This window comes from Eleginops maclovinus, chromosome 17 (genome assembly GCF_036324505.1).
Source record: "Eleginops maclovinus isolate JMC-PN-2008 ecotype Puerto Natales chromosome 17, JC_Emac_rtc_rv5, whole genome shotgun sequence".
Lineage (NCBI taxonomy): Eukaryota > Metazoa > Chordata > Actinopteri > Perciformes > Eleginopidae > Eleginops > Eleginops maclovinus.
Genome location: NC_086365.1, coordinates 11,652,685 through 11,668,564, shown reverse-complemented (window position 1 = coordinate 11,668,564; position 15,880 = coordinate 11,652,685). Strand labels below are relative to the sequence as shown.

Below are 15,880 nucleotides of genomic sequence, written 5' to 3'. Positions count from 1 at the left end.
CAGAGGAAACCGCCCTCCTCGGAGGAAAACGCTGATCTGAGAGGATCTTTCTCCCACCAGCTGACATCCGATAGACAAATGGCCTCACAAGTCTCTAACCTCTCTAACCACTGGCCCTCCTTTTTCTTGTCATGCGCGTGTGCCAAACACTCCTCCTCCTCCATCCAATCTCGTGCGTGCACATACACTCAAATGACTCATTTATAAAGCTCTATGGCAGTGACCAGAACACATTCTCTGGCTACCTCGTTTAATTAAAGATACAGCTGCAGTTATTAAAATCCCTCAATCCTTAATGCGTTCCACTCTAGCAATCTGCACAGGCTTGCTGATCTGTGCCACAAATGTACTGCGTGTGTTTCACATTTTATCCGCAGCATCTGTATTACGTTAATGCGCCCTGAGGATGGCAGACGAAGCAATCGCATGTCCTTGCTGATTCAAGGTTTTACAGAGTAGCTTTGATTCTGAGTCTTGGAGCTCGGATTGGCAGGGCCTCGGGGGAATTTTAGGCCGCACTTCATGGGTGAAAGGGCAGGAATGAAGTGTGTAAGGTCGATGTCTTTCTGACATCACTATTTCCAAAGGTCTCTCCAGTAAAAAGCTAGAGCCTAGAGAGGGTCATCACAGCCAGCTTTTGATTAGGGTCTAAATCCAAGCACTGCCTTTTTTTATTGTCCCACAGCACTGCCAAAAAGCAATCAATAGGACTTTAGGAAAACTGGGTGCAAGAGTGCACACTTTTTTACTGTCCCATAATCAATAGGATCTGTGAAAACAGTGCAATGAGTGAGTATTGGGAATCTCACACACACACACACACACACACACGAAAAGTGCCCCTAGAAGCAGGACTCGAGGGTGTCGTTCGGAGTTGGATTACCTTGTAAAACCACCACAGGTTTCTGCTGCAACTGTGATTGATTCATCGAAGGGAATTAATTAACAAACCCTTTAAGTAATGAATCAATTACGGAATTGATTAATGAGCATTGCCCTCATGGATTACGGCTGATACTGACCATTAAAGATAAATTGTGCTCAATTTAAATCAGTTTACAGCAGATTACACGCCGTGAACGCCTACCTGGTGCTATGGCTGTGAGGGATTTCACTTCGCTGAGGATTTGTCGAGTAAAGCAAGGTGATCGTGACATTTCAGTATGCCAACAGAGTATTACTGCAGCATTGAAAAGGCATACTATCTTTGATGCTAAATTCCCTAAAATACCTACTTTCTCTACATTAATATGCATGAAAAAGGAAGAAATACTTAAAGACTATGCCTCTCTGAGTCATATTTAAGTCAGAGCCCATACTGCAGCTCACTCCGGCCTTGACTGTAATTAAACCAATCTACATCTTTAAGATGCAGGTGACGCTACTACGCCTTTTAATGGCTGCGCCTGAATTGTACTCAGCATTCTGCTCCTTTAGCACAAACACAATATTATATTCCGACGAGAAAAATGAAACACTAACAGATGGCACAAGGAAATTGGATAGTTAAGGCTGAAATCTGTCCAATAAGAAAAACAAAACACTGAAAACAAAATAGTGTAGCATAAAGAGGAAACTTGTAACAAAAAAAAACTGTCAGGGTAAACAACAAGTTGTGTCGCAGTGCTTGCGTCTCTTGCATAACCATTCACTGTTTGGTAATTCAGAGAAAGCAAACAATAAATGGTGTGGAACTCGTCCCATTTCTGTAGACCTCTTGATATATCTACATCCTTGGCAGGGTCACCAGTCCTGCATCTGATGTAGGGAGAAGCCACCTGACAACACTCTATTGACTGTAAAAGCTATTTTGTTCATTTTGTCAGACCGTTTTATCTTAAGGGGCCCCATTACCCTCTTTTCAGGGTCATATTTGTATATTGTTCCTCTACTGTAACATGTTTACATGCTTTAATGTTCAAAAAGCTCTCTATTTGTCTGATACTGCATGCGCTGTAGCATCTGGTTTCACCCTCTGTGTGAAACCAGAGTCCAGTCTGCTCTGATTGGTCAGCTGGCTGGCTCTGTTGTGGTTGGTCAGCAGCTTAGAGATGTCCCGCCCCTTAGCTTATCACGTACAATGTGTTGGAGCACTAGCCAATAGATGCGCACTGTGTTACATAGTGATGTCACTTTGTTAAGGAAGTTAACAGAGGAGTCATATGGAGGGGTTTTAAGGGGAGGAGGGGACTTTGGGATTTAAGTCTTTACAAATCATTAACAATTCACAAAAACCTGTATAACACACTACAGGAAAAGGAAAACCCAAAAAGTATGATAAGGCCTCTTCAAGGAAGTCAGTTAAGGCTACCCTAACGATAGTGACAGACAGAAGCTCCTCGGTAGTGCACTGCTTTCTAAACTCTAAAGAATTAACGTGGCTTCCCTTTCGACAAGGGCCACCTCTGTCTGCCACTTCTTGACCCAAATCAGCCCGAGGCGGCCTTCAGCAGAGCTGTCACACCACAGAATGCCATTCTAATCCATATTCCTAAAAAATAAATAGTAGTACAAAGAGGATCCCCTGGGTAGCAATTCTCTCTGTGGTGAGTGAAAGCTGATTTTGGGTTGCTTGATGTCAGGCGCAGTGTGTGAATACACATATCTTTGTCACTTCGGCCGAATACGGCTCTCCCTGCGGTTTTACCTGAGGATCAATAACGGCAGTTGTCAGGCAGACTGGCGGTGGGGAGGCAGAAGACATTAAGATGCCATTGGGGTGTGCAGACACAAGGCTTTATGAATGAATAAAGAAGAAATATGATGCGACGGCACTGCAATTCAACTTGTCATTGCCACAGAGACGTGTTAGGCAATATGTTTCTCTTTGAAGTATGAAACAGCAATCATGTCTACAAGCTGAATGGGCACAGTTAAAAGTTAGTTAAGCAGAGGCATTTATCAGTGAGCATCTTCATCACAGCAGGTGTCTAAAAGTGACTTGTATACTCGTAATCTACTTTGTATTAAATTGTATCTTCTGTCTTTTCAGAACATGTTACACATTATGTTCAGTGGTTAAAGCCGAGAGAATTTTATCTTATGAACAACACACAAAGGCAGGTATAAACAAATGAATGGCCTTCATCGAAAGGAATTCATATTTGTACAATATATTCTATTGTTGCCTGATACCGATTTTTCTCTTAGCTATATGTTCTTCAGTTTTTCTTTTAAAGCTGCTCTTCATAACTTCCCAAGATAATGCTAGGAAATATTTTATAATATAAGTGACTACCTTACCTCATTTCACGGAACAACACACATTATTTAAACTCATCATGTGCCAAAAAAAAAGATGGATCCACCAGAGAATTCCCCCGTACCAAGAAACTATTCCATGAACCTGTCAAGGGTCTTTATTGCCATGTGACAAATATCTCGGCCAATGAAGAGCAAAATGGGATTTGCTCCAATGCCTGAATTATTGAAGTGGACAGTATGAGAAATTCATGGCGCAAAATTCATCCACATTCCCTATGCATACTGTTTTAATACGTCTCCAATCCCAATCCGCCCTCTCGGCATCCTCATTTCTCAATGCACAAGTCACATTATGTAAGGATGGCTGACACAATGGGGTGTACGACTCCCAAAAATAACCTAGCCGGTGTGTTGGGCTACTGGCATAGGGGTGACAGTTTGCTTCTTTGGACGCCAAATTCCCAATCCTGGATGTGCTACAAGCTAGCATGATAATGATATAATGAGAAATGATGTCAAAATATCTTCAAAGAACACCACCAGGAATAAAACATGCATGTAAACACACATGCAGATGAGAGGATAATCTAAAAATACATGATGCCTTTTGTTCTGCATGTGACTCCCATTGGAGAGGCCTGTGTAGCACAACCCTGATGTTCCAATGAAGGCATATGTGAGCGAAGATTAAAAGGGTTTCTGTTCTTTTTTAAGGCCCCTCGTGCATGCCTTTCATTATTCTCATCCCCCCAAAAGATTGTCACTAATGCGGCCCTTTGAATTCACTTTATCAGTTTGTGTTATTAGCACTCGCAGCTGGCTTTGACCTTGGCCGCTCTTGTAGCCTAAAGTGGGATTATTCTTCAACCCAGCTCTGTGGGCTTTCTCTCTCCCTTTGACTCGATCTCAATATGGAGCATAATGAACTTCAATCACAGCCCCACCCCTCACAAAAAGGTAACAGCTATTCGGTTTCCAGTTTGAAACCAAAGAAAATGCATGCTTAGGGGGAAAAAAAACACTTTGGTGTAAAAGCACAACATGATACAGACAAACAACGCGGCGAGTGAAGGTCAAAAATATTGCATTGCCAGTTGACAATGCTGATGGCTTGAATCTAATGAGTCCCTCGCATTAACACAGCCATGAGCAGCACTTATTTTTGTATTGTTAGGTGGACGCACAATCCTCTCTTTGACCTCTGTGGGAGAGGCTAGCATGCCACAGTAAATTAAAACTCCAAAAAGGAAAGCTTTGGGACATGTGCCAGTACAAAATCCTGAACTCCCCTTTGTCTCTCATTCTGGCTGACTGACAAGTTTTTTTTTCCTCCCCTTTTCAGTATTGCTGGACATTCTCCTACCCTGCAGTAGTCATGGACTCACCCCGGTGAGGATAAAATGTTTGCCACTGCTTGACCTGAATATTTGCCCAGAGCCGGAGGCAGGGAAAGGGGATAGCAGGCCATTCCAAGCCACGCTTCTCGACAAACCGGCACAAAGAGAAACCATGACAGTTCCTAAGTGCCAAGCAGACTCTGCTCGCCCTGGGGTATACATGTACAAAGGGAATATTAAGTGCTGTTTTTTATGCCAGGTTCACACAGTACTGAAATTCCCTGGGTTACAGGTTTGACTTTCATAAGGAGTTTGATCAGTAAGTGTGCTCAACCTCTGTGTAAGGATCTCCCAGTGGACAGGTATGATGTATATTGATTATGCTAAACTGCGTCTGGAATTAGTGATTTTTTACACACTGAAACAACAGAGCGGATTGGGTTTTTAGAATGTCAGCAAATGCAACTGAATGAATAACCTCCCAAATAAAAGCTGACCCACCTGCCACAACGCAGCCATATCCGCACACCATATAGCAAAGCCACGATTGCGACACAAAGTGTACTAAAGCACGAGCCTCACTGTAATGTATGGACCATGATCGCAATACATATATAGCGCAGAAAAACACAATCAATGGAACATTAGAAGCACTTGACCTCGATGTTACCCTAAAGCTAGACTCTAGTGCCATCTATTGAACACGTTTACAACACATCAGTATTCTATACAAACACTGAACTGCATGTCTACTGATTTTTTTTCTTCCTGCACAGCTTGAACTTATTTCTAGCTGAGTGTGATCGATTCATCCATTTTTGCTCCATCGATCACCTTGAGACAAATGACTTGTTGATAAGGGAAATCACAATTGCATCTGCGCCTCATGCAAACTAATTTTGTCTGGATTGGATTGGATTTTTATTTCCACAGAAAAAGTCGACATTTTTGCTACGCTCGAGCCGAAGCCTCGAAAACTCCGCATTGGAATTATTGTAGCGGCAAACTTAAAAGAACTACAAGGGAAGGCGATGGCGCATTCAAATAGTGTAAAAGTGACATGTGATCTGGTGGAGTTTTGAGTGATTACCTTCTTTGAGCAGGCGGGAGTGGATAAGGAGAAGGAGAAAGCAGCAGATCGCTGCTCCGGTCAGTGCCCACGCAACTCGGAGCAGCTGCATCCTGGCGTAGGAAGGTTTGTGGCGGATCGAGACAGCCGTGCAGCGGGAAGAGACACACTCCACCTCAGCTCACAGACACGCGCTGACTCATATTCTGTTAGCCATGGAATTAAAAAAAATCCTCCCCTTTCATGCAAAATCCTCACTTGATAGTCCGGTATGGATGTGATAAAGATCTGAGATTCCGTATAGACACAAAAATACGCGCTCTTGGTGCGTCAGGGTGGCTCCAAAACAGGAGAGCGATTAACCCTCAATCAGCGTCTCAAGGGCTGACATGTTCCCTCACACCACTTCTCTTTCCCTCAAGTATCAGTCTCCCGTCGGCTCTCTGCGGGCGTATAGCGCGCGGCAGTGTTTGGCAGAGCGGGCTGCGCCCCTCGGTGCGACTCCGGCTTCGAGTGTGCACGGCGGTCCACGGCGATGCGGCGCGCAGATGATAATCACCGCTCTCCGCTGCATGTTACGCACATCTCTCCCACTGCTGGGGAGGCAGAGCCAAACACTGGCAACCGAGTCGCCTTGCAAGCCTCTCTCTCTCTCTCTGGTTTTCCTTCCCTCTCTCTTCCTGGGTTCTCCACTATGTTGCTCCGTTGTTCCGTCACTTTCCCTCTCTCTCTTTCTCTCTCTGTCGCCCCAGCTCCTCTCTCTTTCTCTCTTGAATACTCCAATCTTTACGCACGAGAGATGCCTGTGTCATGCGTCCCCTGGATAATCCCTTCTCTTATTCATGTGAGTCTTCAACCTTTTTTGCAATCCCCCGACTTTTCTCTGAAGGCAAATGAAATCAAACTGATCCCACATGATCTTTACTACCTGCCCCCCCACCCCCTTACCATCAGATTTTAAAGATCAGAACAGTGGCAGGAATGCCGGCACACTTCTTTTTCCGGTGTGTGTTACTCATACAACGATCAGCTGTTTTCTTTTTTTTATTATCTCTGCTTAGCTCCAGGTTACGTCACAACTCCCCCAAATAATCTCCTCCAGCTACAGATAGTGCTGCTATGAAAGCATGTTTCCACTGATAAAAAAAAGGCACACTGTGGGCTGCAGGTGATCATCAAGTCATCAAGTGTTTCATGTTCAAATGTAGCCCCTGTTATATCAAAAGTGTATGATGGCCGAAACGTGCAAACGTCCTACAATGGCCCAAAACACTCCATTTGTAAATATAATAACAAAAATGTGCTAAAACACATGAAGATGAAAAATTATATTCACCAACTTGACGAAGCACGCGCAGCATTTACTAAAAGAGCAGCACCAACGAAACATTGAAAAATACAAAATGCTAACGGAAAAAAAGGGACACTAAAAAGTGATACACACAGCTGGGAAATTAAGGTATAACAAAGTTGGCACACTATAACGCTCGCAGAGTTCGTTTCTTTCATAACTCTAAGTATTCTGACAGTATATTTTAAAGTGACTAGGAAAGCTAGACCTAGCTCATAGCACATCTGAAATAACATCAGAACTGTTAAGGGCCGTTGTAACGAGTTTGACCCCGTCAACCAGAGTAAAAGTGGATCAAAAAAATTGATTTCAGGGAATACTTCTTCTAGAAAACAAAACAAAAAAACGTGCTGATTTAACATAGATTTCCAGCACCTCATCCCATATTAGCTTTGCCCCCCAGTTATTGAAGCAAGGGAGAGAAAAAAAAAAGAACTCTGGGTAGCCCAGCCTGCAGGCTCATTTTTCAAAGAATATTCAACAGCCCCCTGAAATGTATTACAAATGTAGCCCAAAATTTCATCATATTACAAACATAAAGAATTGATGCGGTTTGCTATTTCTCTACAAGCCTCTTCTGCTCTGTTCTCGGTGTGATATATATATATATATATAAAAGGAGAGCTTGATCCTGAAAGCAGTAGCAATATTGAGCAGCAAGACAATAGCTTGTGTAATCCCCCCCCTCCCACAGAGCGCCAACACGGCCATTGTTTTGTATATTTTCACGCTATGATGTGGGATATTCATTCATGCAGGAAGTCAAGCCAGTCATTTGGAAGGTCCGTTTCCACACATATGGCCGCTCAGCATTTCCTCCCTGGGCAAAGTTTTCTATCCCTGTGTGTTTGTAATTGAATCAGAGTGATATGGCTGGACATACTGAGGGTGCCACTCAAACCAGGAAACTGTCACTGCAGTGTCAATAAGGTTGGGCCCCTGCAGCTATTCACGCTAATTAGCTGATAACCGTCTCTGCTGGCTGACATGCGTGCCTGACTGTGTGTGTCTGTGTGTTTTGCTTTGGATGTTTGTTCCCATGCCACTATGTGTGTGTGTGTTTCTATCATGTTTGCATGAATGTTTTTTTCTTCTCTTCCTAACACCTCCCGTCCTCTTCTCTCTAACGCTGTGATCTATCCATCAACTGCATGGAAAGCAATTAACAGAGACTTGACCTCTGCAAGATTTAAGGTGGGAAGACGGTATGTGTGCTTGTGACTGTGTGGCTGTGTGTGATACTTCTATAGTCACAAGAAAAGCAATGCCAGTGGAACCAACTACAACGACTCACAAGTTTACCATGTTTGTGCACTTCTGACATACCGCCTAATGCACTTGGATCCTGTAAAAAAAAAAGCCCCAAAGCACTCAAACCAAATAATCCGTTTTTGGGAGTTACTTTTTTTTTCTAGTGCCTTTATTTAAAAAGGGCCCTATTACGCTTTTTGGGGTTTTCCCTTTCCTGTAGTGTGTGATATCGTGTTTGTGCGTTTAAATGTTCTGAAAACTCCTCCTTTGACTCCTTTGTTATCGTCCATTACATAATGACATCAATATGTACCACTATTGCTTATATTGGCTATATAGGCTAAGGGTCGGGACATCTGTTAATGGTTGACCAATCGCAACAGAGCCGGTCATCTAACCAATCCGAGCAGACTGGGCTCTGGTTTCAGACAGAGGGTGAAAAGAGGTGCTGCAGCACAGGGAGTATGAGAAAAATAAAGAGCTCTCTGAACATTAAAGCATGGAAATTAGCATAATGGGCCCATTTGAGACAGGGGATGACATCGGCTGCTAGGTCCACCAACTGAGCAACACATTACTTTTTAACACCATTTAACATGGTAACAGTGATTTGTGTAACTGCGAGGGAAATATTTAGAACATGCAAAGATAACGCCTTTGCAGCTTCTACACCCGAAGCTGATTAAGCTTTTCTGTGAAGTTATTTATAAAGCAGAACTTTGTAGATGAACGTTTGCTTCACTCTTATGTCAGCTGTAGTGTGCTTTAACTTGGCACGGAACAACGCATAGCAGCGCACCCCCGGCTTGGTATATAATTGTGCATTTGATATGACAATAATCCTTTGAGTCTTGAGTATGAACTCAAATGTTGAGAGAAAACAGAAGGATTGTTGCTGGAGTTGTTCATGCTACAGGTCAAATATCTCCATGCATTTTCAGCAAAAATAAACCACTCAATGTCATCCTTATTCCATTCCATATGTTGGGCATGAAGTAAAATATAAAAGGCAGGCACATGTTTCCAGATGTTATGCATGAGGCAAATAAGGATTTATTTTAATTATTTAAATCAGCCTATAAGCCTTCAACCCTTCCACATTGTTGTTGAATGCATACATATTAATATAAATCATGCAATTGTTTCCTTTTGTAGAGCAATAAAGCAGACTTGAAAGAGACAGAAAACCAACAATAGTCTTAATTGGTAAAGCTCTAAAAATATATGATTCTACTTTTCCTATTTTCCAGCTCAATTGCATCTTTCCATAATGGTGATGACTCAACTTTGGGTTATTTTGTCAACTATGCAAAGCTCTTTTCAAAGGGTGAGGGTTAGAACAGAAGATACATATGTGTTTACCCACTTTGAAGTCATGAGTAAATGGAATTCCATGTTCTACTTCGTACTCTATAGCTCTCTTTTTTTGACGGGAAAAATGAAGCAGAGTATTCAAAACTCTTTCTCTGCTGCAAACATATACAGTATGTTGTGCATAAGCAATTATATAGTCGTTTTGTTTGCAAAAAAGGCCTCAACAAACCAATACATGTACAGTATGCTGAGCTAGATGGTGTCAATCACATTTGGGGCAAATCATCAGTTCCAAATTGCATAAGTCAAGAAGTATTAAGATATATGAAAAATAAAACATAGTTCAATGCGCTTTTCGCAGATATTAACGAGCGATGAAGTCTCCAAGACCCAGAACAATTAAGCATGTACAATAACGTGGCAGGTTAAACTATAAATACTTGTCTTTCACTGTTTAGAGTTTTCTCTCTGAACTTTAGTTTTATCCCAAAGTACACAGGGGATCAATTTTTGAAACGCTGCCTTGGGGACTCACTATTCTGTCTAGACACCATTATAAATCCCTGTTAGATGTTTCCTTGCATTTCTTTGTACGCCTCTTTCTATATTACAAGGGATAGCAAAAAATGTTTGTGATGCATTTTGGACCACTGTGGAATTTTCTTCTTTCGTAAATTATTAAACCATTTCCTCCTCCTCTATCCTCACACCACCCACCTACACTGCTGCCACGTCTCTTCTCTCACTTTCTCGCCCTCCGTTCTGCCACCCCCTCACCGCTGCTTTTTCCTTGCCAGGAGCCAAGAGGCGTTACTTGCTTTGTCCTCTGTGCAGGTCACTGGCTGTGTGCCAGACAGAGCCCATGCCAATAAAAGCCATGAGTAATGGCCTAAAACTTCTACATTCGCTGTGTTTCCCATTATTTCCCATGGCCGATAAATCTGAAGTGGGGCTTAATCAGAAGGAAAAGCTGGAACATACGGCGAATGTCCAGCAGGGTGTCGGACACAAAGATTCCTCGAGTTTAATCAGAGATAAAAGTTGAGACGGCAGCCACAGGTATGGTTTCCCTCATGAGGGTCTTCTGACAGGTGGAGCCATTATCGTTGGGGCAGATGAACACACTGCTGCTGTCTGTCATAAAACAATGGCTGCCTCCTGAATGAGGTCGCCTCTAAAGTCCTTTCAGAAACTAATAGAATAATAACTGAATAAACATTTCATCACCCATGAATTACTCAGGGATGAATCAAAGTTTCACGGCAGGTCTGGAAAGTCAGTGTGCAACAATCCAACACAATGACACATTTTTATTTGCACTTTATTAAGCATTAGAATGTTTTTGTGGTCCAACTCAAACATCTTATGAGTTTTAATAGGCAACCTCAATACGGTTTCTATTAATGTCTCACTCCACTTATCTACCGGATAATATTCAAATATAAATGTATGTGTTACATGTGTAGTTGAATGGAAAATCATTGTTCTGAAACCTTAAGAAACTGCTGTTTTTTGTGGCCGCTAGGGGGCAGTGGAAACAAGTTATCCACATTCTAGATGGATACACAAAACATACTAAAGATGCTTATTTAAACCCTTACAAGATAAAAAGTGACGTTGCTTAATAAGCCTATTCCCTGTTAGTTGCTGAACAGGTAGTGTAAAGTTAGTCTTTTTAGAATTTCCACTGAAAACTGCTGCTGCTGCTGGAAAACATGCTATGAAAGCTGTGAACCAAAACAGTAAATATAGGGAAAAACCCACAAAATGAGCTAAAAGATGCTAACATGCTTTGATGAGGTTAAAAGAAGGGGATCGCCCTTTGTGGGTCAATCACTACGAGCATTCACATAACACTAATGTCAGCTATTATTTTTGTAAACATATCAGTTGAGTAGCCTACTGGTTTAGGAAAATATTGATACACTTGAGTATTGGAATATTGTTTTTTGTATTACTGTATCAATCCTCAGTGGTTCATTTGGTGCTGTGTCTAGCCCCGGCTTACTTAATAGCTTGTTGATACCTTTCTACTTTGGCCGATTCACAACGCAAACTGAGACAGGAAGTGGTAAACGTTTAAAGTAAAAGCAACCTTTTTTTTTTACATTAACATTGTATTTAAAACATCACAATATGCTTTAATTATAGTGACCTTTGACCCTTGGTTTTAATTTTAGATTATATTTTTAATTGTTTCTTTGTTTTCTTTATATTTTAATACTCCTCTCTGCTCTATTCCTTCTAGTATAACTAGAGGTTCATATAGCCAATATGTGTGTTACTTTGATATTGTTTGCAATTCTACTCGCCTTTGTTTTAAAGTGTATTTATAACCTTTTCATTGCTGAGGAACTGTTTGTATTTGGTTTATCCCCTTGCTTACATTATCTCAATATGTCACAAAATATGAAATCATTCTCCTTAAAGTCATCTCAACAAGAATTAGCACACAGCTACAAGATACTCGGAGATACCATGGGTCAATGTTACTTCTAAAGAGGCCTTTCACTTTCAAACTCAACAGAAATAAAAAACACCAGAGTGAAATAATCCATCACTATAGCACCAACTAAGCTTTGTAAGACATGCTGCTTAATCAGTCTTTTCTTCAAATAGCATCATTTTTCTTTTTGTTAACTGTCAATCTCCTCACACACAAGAAAGAATCAAGTGACTGCCAGGAAGTAAGGCATCAGAAGCCCGTCACTGCAGACATCTGACTTTTAAGGAAATATTTGTTAACTGGGATGTCAGGTTAACAAATCCTAATCCACATCCTAAATGTGTCTGTTATTTCAGTGAACATGTCTAGTATCAAACAAAGTGCAGGAAGACATTTTAAAAAACAGAAACGCAGTGATGTAAGCTAGAGAGAAAAGTGCAAATGTACTGGTTGGTTTGGAACAGCGCTTAAAAACACACGTAAGCAAAACACCCATGCTTACGTGTGTTTTGTGGCAGATTTAAAGCAAAATGAAACACAATATGATATATTTTCATTCTAGTTGTTGAACCATGGAGGAGTTTTTCTTCAAATACGATATGGCTCAACTTGAGAATGTCATTACAGTAATTTAATCCATATGAAGACATGCCCACACATTTCATTCTACACATCGTAAACGCTCAAACGTCCTCCGCCTTTTAATTGGAGGCAGTGGCACTCACACAGACTTAAGCAACAAACTTATTACACTATTCATTATTATCTGTGCACACAGAGGCCACGCATTTAATTAGGTGTTATTATAGGAAATGCAATATATTGAGCTGGCATAGACTAAATAGACTCACCCTCCAGAGTCTCCCGCTAAGCTTCTGACATTTCCTGTAGTCACAGAAAAACAAAGAGCCAGCAGCTTCCTCCCCGTTTACGTGATCTTCATTCATCCATCATCCCTGACTCCATGAGTTTACCAGTTAAGTACACTAACCCCGAGAATGATTGGCATTATAGGATGTAATAAGTTGCTTATATATTAATTATGCATTTGCTTTTCATCAGTTTTCACCAGTGCAAGAATTAAATAAGGTGTGGAAGCAGCTGCTTTGTCAACGATGTGAATCCGTGGCATTGGTGTATTGAGACACCGAACAAATTTTAAAAAGTAATAAATAAATCCCTCACTGTAAAATACGAAATGATGACCTTAGTGGAAGTTGTTGAAGCTGAACTGACAAATGAAGCAAATCTGTGACTATATTTGTTTACAAAAGTCCATAGATTTGAACTAAAAGTATTTCCTGTTTCCAAATTACCCATGGGACTAGAAACAACAACGTTTTAACATGTGACCTAAGCAGATTAATGGACATTTATTAGCAATGGACAGAGATGATGAAGTACCAGAAAGTGGATCTCAACCTGAATCTAAACATGCGTGCTTCATGACTGAGAGGTGAGCATTAGCAGATTTCTTTTGAATAGTCAAATGTATAAACTCAGTTATCAAACTTCACTAACAAAATCTGCAATTTACATGAAAGTGAAAAACTGCCTCTGGAGGGGACTTTAGGATTTCAGGTTTTGCAGAAAATGTATGTGCATAAAAACCTATATAACGCAACACAGGAAAGGGAAACTCCAAAAGGGATAATAAAGCCCCCTTAAAATAACAAAGCAAGAGTAAAAATCTTAATAAAAAATGTAAAGACAAAACTTTGAATTGTCTTTCTCTGAATGCAATTGCTGCCTTTAGGTAATGCGGGCATTTAGCATACTGTTTTGCAAATAAGCAACATTTTAAAGATAACAATTACATTCCCACGGGGATTAAAAAAGGCTCTAAATTGAAAGCTAACAAGGAAATCCCCTCCTGCTGTACAGCACGCTCCTAATGCCTGTTTATTTGCAATATTTGTGGACTGAGGACCAAATAAAAAGCAACAAAAAGGACAATTAAATATTCAAAGGAAAGCCTTTGTTACATCAAACACAAGCGGACCTCATGTTTCCATTGTCTCCAGTGAGCATTGTGGGTAATAATACCCAAAGGACAGCAGCATGTAAATGGACTCGAATAACTTCACATCAAATCAAAAACACTATTTTTTATGAACATGGAGTTATGTGTAGTTTTTCCTAGTTATCCTTTTGAATGAATTACAGCCTGAACGTGTTGGAACATTAGGAAACATACAGACCTTAAACATGTTATTTCTTTACTTGTAATTTTCCTTAATACCAACATGGTTTAAATATGTATAAGACGATAGAAAGCTCTCTTGAAAGTGTTGGTTGAGGAATTAGTAATGATGCCATATATATCCATCTAGATGACACTGTTTTCTCATTAGTGTCACCCTAAGTTGCAAAACATCTTATTACGTCTTTTTTTTAACAGCAGTGTCGAACATCTCACTAAATATGGCTTCAGCTCACGTCCAATACAAGCAATCCAGGAAGAAAGCTGACTTCATCATTTAAATATTGATCAACTTTTGTAATAAGGATGTCATAGTCAATCTGTTCAGGAGTAATTAAAAATCAATATGCTATCAAGATCAAAATGAACCACAGTTTCTATTTTGTTCTAAATGGACACAAAAGGCACCCATTGACCCGAGTCTCCATTTTCATGCCAATCTTCTCTGTATGGAAAACTCCTGTCTGGTGTTAAACCTGGTCAATATCTTGCACACCTGGGAACAGATCACAGAGCATTGGGAGGTGAAATACTAAAGAAAAGGCTTTCAGGAAGAATGTTTGCCCTTCTGTTTGAGCTCTCAGAGTACAGAAGAGCTCCTCCGAGAGCAAACAGGTGAACTCAGCAAAGATCGTGCCCACAAGGCAGGCAGGGAAATATATATATGGAAATGAGGCGGAGAGGAAACAGGAGAAGAGGCGAGACACTGATCCAGGTGACATCAGGTCTTTTGGCTCAGATGAAAGCAATACAAAAGGTGCAGGACATGAAACAATAATTCAATTTTGCCTTCTGCTCTGTCCCAACGTTACACAATCCGCCTGCCAGCACCACTGGAGCTCACTAATTAACTCGTATGGTGTTGTTTTTCTAAAATCTTCTACATAAAGTTGTAGTTTTTAGTATTTTTTGGCAGGGTGCATTCACTCCCTGTAGTCTCTACCAGTTATCAAAACAATTGTATTGATACAGCCCCAATTTCACATATTTCCCATTTGTTTTAGGGGGCTATACTGTTTGTATGTCAAATACAGTGAGTATGACACCCTTTGTCCTTAGACCACTCCCAAAAAAGCCACGGGACAAAAAGGAGAGAATTGTGGGAAAGAGCAAAAGAGGAGGGATCCCTCTCCCTGGAGCAATAGACATACACTATAACCATCTAGATCGTTGGCAAAAATCCTAGTGCTGCCAAAAATAATAATATGGGCATCAGGCAGGACTACGGGCGCAGCAACGACTCATGATTGTGACGCAACTACAGAAAATCCAGAAATAATGCCCAAGATGTAACGCTGGTAAACTACATTTATGAACCATGAGTGAATATAGATAAAGAGAAGTAAAGGAAGCGAGGTGAAGGATGAAAGGTGAGAGTCTAATCCTATAGCAGCAGAACTAGAGGCTAAGTCTGAACCAGCCCTAACTATAAGCTGTATTAAAAAGGAACGTCTTAATCCAACTATTAAATGATTAGTGCTCCTGCTGGGGTAACCGGTTCATAATTAAGCTTTAACATGTTCAGGTATGCAGATTGTGTTACTTATTTTACTGCTAAGATTATGTGTACTGACATGGAGTTGTTGTCTTACTCTTTGTTTAGTATCTCCAATCATATTTCCAAATCTGTCAAACTATCCCTTTAAATAGCCAACCATATTGAGTATATAAGCCCCTTGCATGCCTATACCTGCATACTGATTTT

At 40.8% G+C, this 15,880-nt stretch overlaps 1 protein-coding gene across 2 annotated transcripts in view; it reads right to left on the bottom strand.

Annotated features, from left to right (window-relative positions):
• LOC134878949 (chemokine-like protein TAFA-5) overlaps nt 1–15,880 on the bottom strand; it is a 121,991-nt gene that overhangs the window by 72,694 nt on the left and 33,417 nt on the right. Inside the window, exon 1 of one of the 2 annotated variants that reach the window (XM_063905138.1) lies at nt 5,632–6,220. The exons of the other annotated variant lie outside the window; for it this stretch is intronic. Coding sequence (XP_063761208.1) covers nt 5,632–5,722 — 91 coding nt within the window. The 5' untranslated portion in view covers nt 5,723–6,220. Of the gene's footprint in view, nt 1–5,631; nt 6,221–15,880 lie in introns of those variants that run through there. 2 annotated transcript variants of the gene reach the window in all.